The sequence below is a fragment of the Mandrillus leucophaeus genome, unplaced genomic scaffold (assembly GCF_000951045.1).
Source record: "Mandrillus leucophaeus isolate KB7577 unplaced genomic scaffold, Mleu.le_1.0 Scaffold413, whole genome shotgun sequence".
Taxonomy (NCBI): domain Eukaryota; kingdom Metazoa; phylum Chordata; class Mammalia; order Primates; family Cercopithecidae; genus Mandrillus; species Mandrillus leucophaeus.
In genome coordinates, this window is record NW_012104399.1 from 1,817,770 (window position 1) to 1,826,833 (window position 9,064).

At 45.3% G+C, this 9,064-nt stretch overlaps 1 protein-coding gene and 1 long non-coding RNA gene across 3 annotated transcripts; one reads left to right on the forward strand and one right to left on the reverse strand.

Moving 5' to 3' along the window:
• Positions 1–755: 755 nt before the first annotated feature.
• LOC105548508 lies at positions 756–1,675 on the reverse strand. The gene is made up of 2 exons (XR_001007397.1): positions 1,474–1,675; positions 756–1,029 (listed from the first exon to the last, which is right to left on the reverse strand). It is a non-coding gene; the product is annotated as an uncharacterized LOC105548508 (long non-coding RNA).
• Positions 1,676–1,903: 228 nt separating this feature from the next.
• S1PR1 (sphingosine-1-phosphate receptor 1) lies at positions 1,904–6,854 on the forward strand. Of its 2 annotated transcripts, none has more exons than XM_011992554.1 (2): positions 1,904–2,254; positions 4,155–6,854. In XM_011992554.1, exon 2 carries the CDS (start codon positions 4,318–4,320, stop codon positions 5,464–5,466), a length of 1,149 nt encoding a protein of 382 aa, XP_011847944.1. In that variant the 5' UTR covers positions 1,904–2,254; positions 4,155–4,317; the 3' UTR covers positions 5,467–6,854. The 2 variants fall into 2 exon arrangements, with proteins under 2 accessions (XP_011847944.1, XP_011847943.1); XM_011992553.1 differs by lacking the exon at positions 1,904–2,254 and adding an exon at positions 3,227–3,385.
• The last annotated feature ends 2,210 nt before the right edge of the window (positions 6,855–9,064 follow it).

The following is a 9,064-nucleotide window of genomic DNA, read 5'->3' on the forward strand; positions in this document are numbered from 1 at the left end:
AGATATCATAGGCAGACAATAAGAGGTTTTAGAAAACATTCATTAATATGCATATGTATACACTTTGTATGCATATGTAGAAAACGAGTGATTTGAAAAGGACATTCATTAGCATACTTTTCTATGAATTTTGTAGACACGTACAGTCAGAAATGCATGCAAATGTGAAACTTTAAATCTAGAAGTCTGTTTCCCTCTAGGAACATATATCTCAATTCCTTAACTGTTTATTGACTGATAGCGTTTGAGCCACAAGGCAAGGCATTTGCAGTATTTAGGTTTTGGAACCCAGCTCTGCCACTCACTAGCTGGAAAATCTACAAGTCACCTTAGTTGTCGGAGGGACACTTCTCTCAACAATAAAATGGCCAGGAATGCTTGCTTACTTCACAGAACAGTAAGGTTAAATTAACCTAGCACATGCTTGATACAGACTAGGTGTGAAATTTCACTTTGATTCCTTTGGCTTTAAAGAATGCATAAATTAGTGTGGGTGGGGGCAGGTGAAGGGGGAAATGCCAAGTCCCCCGTTTTGTTGTGCTGGGTAGATACAATGTATCTTTTCCCCTTTAAGTGAAATAAGTCCTCAAATCCAATTAGGATCTACTCTGGAGTCTTAGAGGACCGTTATCTTAGTTTCCACATTATATGCACTGTACTGTTACTGAAGTTGTGGGTATGTATTGGGTGCATCGCCGTTGATGAGTGCTTTAAAACAGCTGTGAATTAACTGTCACTTCAATTTTTTTTTTTTCTTTTGGCAAACTCACAAAATCCCAGAAGTCAGGGGTCTGTTGTTTATTCATTCTGCCTCCTTCTGAGTCATTCAGGTACAGGGTGTGTCTGCCAATTGAAACTGCACAGCGGAGGAAGTTTTTGAGTTCACATCTGCCGGGATGGGAAAGCAGTGCGACCAGGGACTGGGTGGAAACCTTTACAACAGTAGGGCAAGGGCAGAAGCGTCCTGAGCTTGTCACGCAGGCAGATCTGACCAAGGCCGCCTCTCAGCCTCACGTTCTTAAGTAGCATCTAAGCAAAAGAAAAGGGTGGGCAGGTTGCTAGTAATGAGATTTGAGGCCTCTGAGTCGACTCTCAAGCAGAAAGTGAGAGAAGGGTGCCGGCCCCTGCTGGGCAGCTGCAGTTGCTCCGCAGCGCGGGGCCGAGAATCTTCCCCTTCGGAAATTCCGGAGCTGCCGAGGCGTTTTGAATCTCTCAGGACTCAGCAGCAGCCCACCTCCTCAACGACCTCTCCATTGGTCAGAATCTGGGACACACAGTCTGACTTTGCGCTCAGCTGAGGGAAACCCCTTGCCCAACACCAAAACCGGCGCTGGTTCATTTCTCTGTGCACTCCGGGAAATCCAGTGCCCTCTGAGACCGCAGTTTCGAGGAGCACCAGGATCTGGGGTGGCGCGGGGAGAACAGGAACCTCCCGGTCCATTCTCCCTCCCGGGCTGCTTGTCTCCTCTGTACTTCTCGCACCCCTTCCCAGCGTCTCCTCCCCAGAGCGCCGCCGAGACTCGCCGGGCCGCGGCTCTGGTTTTCTGCTGCCCGCGCGAAAGTGGCTCGGGGAGCTCCCGGTCACAAGCTCAGCACACCGATCCTCCTAGGGCTGCAGGAGGTGTGGGACCAGGGCGGTGCGCTACGAGACTCCGGGCCGTCCTCCGCCCCTTCAGACTTTTCGAGAGAAAAGTTTCCCAAGTCTCTCCACCTCCTTTTTTTTTCAGGGGCTCGGGAGAATCCTCTCCACCGCCAGGGATCAGCGTGTATCTGGGCGAGGGCAGTGATTTATACATTAGAATCCAGGGGTTACCGGGCTCCGCCCCTTCTCTCTCTCTCTCTCTTTTTTTTTTTCTTTCATTTGTTGTTTGGGGAGGAGGAGTTTTTTTTTTTTTTTTTTTTTTTTTTTTGCTTCTGCCCCAGATCTTTCCTGGACAGTGCTTCTCAGCAGTTCAGATCCGGGGGCCCCTAGCTGGCAGAGGGCGTGGGGGGTTAAGGCATTAACCCCTCCCAGCGTCTTCCTGAAGAAACCACCCAGCCTTGGCGCGGCGCTGGGTGACTTCGCGTAGCAGGCAGGGAACTGGCCGCGGCGAGCGGGACTGGCCATTGGAGTGCTCCGCTGCGGAGGGAGGGGACCCCGACTCGAGTAAGTTTGCGAGAGCACTACGCAGTCAGTCGGGGGCAGCAGCAAGATGCGGAGCGAGCCGTACAGATCCCGGGCTCTCCGAACGCAACTTCGCCCTGCTTGAGTGAGGTAGGGGGCGGCGAGTGGCGGGGGACAGCGGGCGCGGGGAGCCCGGCTGCGGTAGGGCTTAGGTGTCAGAAACGAATTTTTAAGCCGAACGAGGCAAACAAAAACTTTGAAAACATGCATCTCTGGGCGCTGAAAATTTGCATCTGTGGGCTACTAAGGAGCCCAACTCGATCGGATTTTTCTTGGGTACTTGTGATTTACGGAGTTTGGAAAAAAAGGTTAATTCCCAACTGTGGAACCTACGGGGGTAGGGGCAGTGAAAGCTGCGGTTGGTCGGAGGAGTAGTAGGGAAGGTGCTAAATTTTGGAAATCCTATAGACAAAGAATGTGGTGGGTGGTGTGGGGCGTAGGTAATGGCTTAAACTAGTACTGCCCAGGAGCAGGGTATAAAATTAGTTGGGGGAAATGCGGAGCTTCTTGGCTTGAGCAGCCTCTGCTGTTCGCGGAGTTGCTGGGATTGCTCTCATCTCTATTACCTCATTTTATTGCACTGCTGAATTACCTTGAAATATTTAAGCAACTTAGAAGTAGACTTCTGCTGACCAGTGCGGTCTTAGAAAGTTAGTTTCTTTGTAACTTTCTAGTCCTAGGAGAGGAGTCAACGTGTTGGGGGACGGCAGTAAATAAAACTGCCCACGCAAATTTAGCAATGCACCAGGGAGCAGTTTAATGTGAGTTTCTGAAGCGTAGTTTTGCACTCGAAATTAAAAATGTGGTAGCATGTATTATTGCTGTCATGAGTAGTTTGATTTCTCTTTTGTGTATGTTTTGGCTAAACTAAACAAAGCAAAAAATATTTATGCGATCAACTAGTGTACGAAACTTCTGGGATTTGCTGCAATCTGTTATGAATGGTTTTAACTGAATACCTTTAAATTTACTTGCCCTGGCTTGGGGGCGGTTGGGCGGGGGAGGCGAGGAGAAGAAGAAGAAAGAAAAGGCAGTCGCTTCACGGAGGCGCTAAGCTTTCCTGTTTACTGCAAGGCGGGGCGGGCCTGGCTGCCCACACCTCACTGCGCCCTCCGACCCTAGGCACACCTGCTCCTAGAGAGTTATTAATAGAGCCCCCAAATGACTTACGCTTTCAAGTGATTTTCCTGCAAATCTGATTTCTTGCATGGCAATTAGGAGGTGGTGCTCGTCTCTTTGAACAGGGGAGCTAGGGGTGGGCATGGGGAACAGAGGTGTGTGTCTTTACCCTCAGACTGGCAGTCTAGTCTTTTCCGAGGAGAGACGTGGGCTGGTGTTGAGCGTGCAGCTGAGCTGGTGACTGCTTCAGACAATCATGGCTGGAAATACGGGGGTGGGAGGGTGGGGGGTGGCGAGAGGGCAGGAGTGGGGTTAAAATGGGGTGTGCTCTCTAGGTTTCCCATTCCCCCCACTCCTTGTTTTCCATCTTCTTTTTTGTTTGTTTGTTTTTGTTTTTGTTTTGTTTTGGTCAACCCACAGCCAACATAATTCCCACTTCTCTTTGAGTGAATGTGGCCATAGAGTTTCTCCCTCTTTTTCTTCCCCCTCTTCCTTTTTTGAAAAAAAAAAAAAAAAAAAAGAAAAAAAAAAAATATTTTTTTTTTTTTTTTTTTTTTTTTTTTTTTTTTTTTTAATCTCTCTGGGCGCTGAAAATTTGCATCTCTGGGCTACTAAGGAGCCCAACTCAATCGGATTGTTCTTGGGCACTTGTGATTTATGGAGTTTGGAAAAAAGGTGAATTCCCAACTGTGGAACCTACAGGAGTAGGAGCAGTGATTTTAAAAAAAAAAAAAATCTCTCTCCCTGAGCTCTTCCCAAGTTTCTTTAAAACAAATCAACAGTAACACAATTGGAGCAGTGCCTTAGCTAGAATGAATTATGCCAGTATGCTGTGGCTCTTTCCCTGACTCTCTCCTCTGACTTGTTTAAGGCTGCGGTTTCCGAGGCCCTCTCCAGCCAAGGAAAAGCTACACAAAAAGCCTGGATCACTCATCGAACCACCCCTGCAGCCAGTGAAGGCTCTCTCGCCCTGCCCTCTAGCGTTCGTCTGGAGTAACGCCACCCAGACTTCCTGGGGACACAGGGTTGGCACCATGGGGTCCACCAGCGTCCCGCTGGTCAAGGCCCTCCGCAGCTCGGTCTCTGACTACGTCAACTATGATATCATCGTCCGGCATTACAACTACACGGGAAAGCTGAATACCAGCGCGGACAGGGAGAACAGCATTAAACTGACCTCGGTGGTGTTCATTCTTATCTGCTGCTTTATCATCCTCGAGAACATCTTTGTCTTGCTGACCATTTGGAAAACCAAGAAATTCCACCGACCCATGTACTATTTTATTGGCAATCTGGCCCTCTCAGACCTGTTGGCAGGAGTGGCCTACACAGCTAACCTGCTCTTGTCTGGGGCCACCACCTACAAGCTCACTCCCGCCCAGTGGTTTCTGCGGGAAGGGAGTATGTTTGTGGCCCTGTCAGCCTCCGTGTTCAGTCTCCTCGCCATCGCCATTGAGCGCTATATCACGATGCTGAAAATGAAACTCCACAACGGGAGCAATAACTTCCGCCTCTTCCTACTGATCAGCGCCTGCTGGGTCATCTCCCTCATCCTGGGTGGCCTGCCCATCATGGGCTGGAACTGCATCAGCGCGCTGCCCAGCTGCTCCACTGTGCTGCCGCTCTACCACAAGCACTATATCCTCTTCTGCACCACGGTCTTCACTCTGCTCCTGCTCTCCATCGTCATTCTGTACTGCAGGATCTACTCCTTGGTCAGGACTCGGAGCCGCCGCCTGACGTTCCGCAAGAACATGTCCAAGGCCAGCCGCAGCTCTGAGAAGTCGCTGGCGCTGCTCAAGACGGTAATTATCGTCCTGAGCGTCTTCATCGCCTGCTGGGCACCGCTCTTCATCCTGCTCCTGCTGGATGTGGGCTGCAAGGTGAAGACCTGCGACATCCTCTTCAGAGCGGAGTACTTCCTGGTGTTAGCTGTGCTCAACTCCGGCACCAACCCCATCATTTACACTCTGACCAACAAGGAGATGCGCCGGGCCTTCATCCGGATCATGTCCTGCTGCAAGTGCCCGAGCGGAGACTCTGCTGGCAAATTCAAACGACCCATCATCGCCGGCATGGAATTCAGCCGCAGCAAATCGGACAATTCCTCCCACCCCCAGAAGGACGATGGGGACAACCCAGAGACCATTATGTCTTCTGGAAACGTCAACTCTTCTTCCTAGAACTGGAGGCTGTCCACCCACCGGAAGAGCTCTTTACTTGGTCGCTCGCCACCCCAGTGTTTGGAAAACAATCTCTGGGCTTCGACTGCTGCCAGGGAGGAGCTGCTGCAAGCCAGAGGGAGGAAGGGGGAGAATATGAACAGCCTGGTGGTGTCGGGTGTTGGTGGGTAGAGTTAGTTCCTGTGAACAATGCACTGGGAAGGGTGGAGATCAGGTCCCGGCCTGGAATATATTTCCTCCCCCCCTGGAGCTTTGATTTTGCACTGAGCCAAAGGTCTAGCATTGTCAAGCTCCTAAAGGGTTCATTTGGCCCCTCCTCAAAGACTAATGTCCCCATGTGAAAGCGTCTCTTTGTCTGGAGCTTTGAGGAGATGCTTTCTTTCACTTTAGTTTCAAACCCAAGTGAGTGTGTGCACTTCTGCTTCCTTAGGGATGCCCTGTACATCCCACACCCCACCCTCCCTTACCTTCATACCGCTCCTCGAAGTTCTTTTACTTTATACTTTAACTACCTGAGAGTTATCAGAGCTGGGGTTGTGGAGTGATCGATCATCTATAGCAAATAGGCTATGTTGAGTAGGTAGGCTGTGGGAAGATGAAGATGGTTTGGAGGTGTAAAACAATGTCCTTCGCTGAGGCCAAAGTTTCCATGTAAGCGGGATCCGTTTTTTGGAATTTGGTTGAAGTCACTTTGATTTCTTTAAAAAACACCTTTTCAATGAAATGTGTTACCATTTCATATCCATTGAAGCTGAAATCTGCATAAAGAAGCCCACTTTATCTAAATGATACTAGCCAGGATCCTTAGTGTCCTAGGAGAAACAGACAAGCAAAACAAAGTGAAAACTGAATGGATTAACTTTTGCAAACCAAGGGAGATTTCTTAGCAAATGAGTCTAACAAACGTGACATCTGTCTTTGGCACTTTTGTTGATGTTTATTTCAGAATGTTGTGTGATTCATTTCAAGCAACAGCATGGTTGTATTTTGTTGTGTTAAAAGTACTTTTCATGATTTTTGAATGTATTTGTTTCAGCAGAGTTCATTATATTGGATTTTTCTAACCTGTGTTAACACCATTGAATGTGTATTTCTTAAGAAAATACCACCCTATTGTGCCCTTAAAAGCATTACTTTAACTGGTAGGGAACACCAGAAACTTTTCAGTCCAGCTGTTCATTAGATAGTAATTGAAGATATGTATAAATATTACAAAGGATAAAAATATATTACTGTCTCTTTAGTATGGTTTTCAGTGCAATTAAACCAAGAGATGTGTTGTTTTTTTTAAAAAAAAAATAGTATTTAATAGGTTTCTGACTTTTGTGGATCATTTTGCACATAGCTTTATCAACTTTTAAACATTAATAAACTGATTTTTTTAAAGATCCTTTTGTGAAGAGCATTCTTAAAAGTAATTATTGAATCGTTCTATTGGATTGTGTGGTTCTTTGGAATAAAAATTAAGGACAAATCTGTTATTCTTTAAAGGATTTTTACCTTAACTAGGGTGTGAAAAAAGATGTGGTTTGTTTAGAAACCACTCTATCTTTTTCAGGAAGAGAAACTTCAATAAGTTAACACTGAAGAGTAGTAAAGAATGACATAAAAACCACCAACCTTCTGAATACCACATTGGCTAGTAAGTAGAATTGTTTGAGTTTTAAATTGCATTTAAGCCAAATAAATTAAATACAATAATTCTATCATCAAATATGGGTTTTTAAAGAAGTTATACACAAAAATGTGGTTGCAAATCTAATTTAAATGATGAGACTCAATCATCATTCAAACCCATCAAAATAAGCATACATTCTTGGCCTTTCACCAACATGTTGTGGAAGTGGGGATATGGATATGGGTATTAAATCGTGTGTGTGTGTGTGTGTGTGTGTGTTTTCAGGACACTGTCTTGGCTTCCCCAGCCTATCTTCTGAACCACATAGAAGTATACAGCACCAGTGAAGTAGCTAACTGTAAAATGTGGGCTGAGTAGCATAACACTTTTATCTGAAAACCTTCAATTCACAGTATCTGAAAGCCTTAACATTCTTGGTCATTAATTTTTCCAAACACAAAATGAAAGGAAGGGCAAGCATCACAGACTTATTGTAATAGTTAATTCTTGTTTTTGATTATTGTCATCTTTGGGGGGATTAAAGTATTTTGGCATGTTTGGCTCTCTAATCCGATTGCTACTTTCAGAATTTGTGCTTTCAAGTGTCATTGAATATGCACAGGACACAGTTGGGACATGAAGATAAACCTCACCTAATAGAGTCGATGTCATTTCTGGGTAAGGTTAACTGTGGGAAACAGAAATGTGTTCACTAAGGAAACCTTAGGTCACAACCTCCAGTTTCCTGAAGGAAATGCCAAAAATGCTCCAAAGACAAAAGGCTGGAAACAAACTGGAATGTCTCTCTCCATCTGTCTGCTAAGGCGGAAGGAATGATTTCATGTTACATTCACTTCCTAGACTTTCGTTACAGTCAAGCATAATGGAAAAGTATGTCCATTTTGTGTTTCTGTGGAAGATAAAATGTTCATATTTTTGGGCTTATCTTCAGAAGCACAGGGGTGATTCATGATATGGGGGAAGATGGGATAGGGTGGCTGGCTTTGGGAGATGGGGAGCTCTTTGGTGACACTTTTCCCCCTGTGAACACATTATCCAGTGATTAGATGTACTTTCTTCCTGGAAACTCCAGACTGTGCATTTCATTCCAAGACAACTGGGTAGTCATGGACTGTGGTTTTGCTGGGCACATGTGTGGTAGAGCCCCAGATCTGACCAAGAAGCAAAGACTTAAGATGAAGGAATCCTTGGTTGTCTCCCAACATGAATATCTGGTTTTAATTCAGTGTATTCTCAGAAGTGAGAATGAGAAAAGAATCTTAGTAATTATATGTGTATACTAAAAAATACACATATAAGGCTTTGATTTTAATATTGTAGTGCTTTTCAAGAGGAGTAAAAGAGATAGCCTGGACAATACTTGACATATTCTTGTAAAAAGTTCAATTGACTGAAAATAGTCAGGAAAGTTATGAAGTAACATCATGTAATACTTTATCCCCAACAATATTAAATGTGATTACAATTTTACAGAATATTCAAATCAAAATGTTATATAAGGCAAATTATTATTCTTGCTTTTACATCTCCTTAGAAGGAGAAACATTTAATTGTTTTAAAAATGTTTTATTTATTTTTTAGAAACGAGGTCTTGCCTTCTTGCCCAGGCTAGTATGCAGTGGCACAGTCATAACTCACTGCAGCCTCTAATTCTGGGGCTCAAGTGATCCTCCTGCCTCAAGCCTCCCATGTAGCTGGGACCACAGGCACGTGCCACCCTGCCTGGCTGATTTTTTTTTTTTTTAATGTTTTGTAGAGACAGGATCTCAATATGTTGCCCAGGCTGGTCTCTAATTCCTGGGCTCAAGTGATCCTCCCACAGATTTGTCTGTGTTTTCTCTAAATAGGTTATAAATACCTTGAGGGAGGAATCACAAATAACTAAAAGAAACTTTTGTAGAGATTATCAGAGTATTATTTCCCTGTGGACACAGTAAATGTACGATGATGAGAAATCAT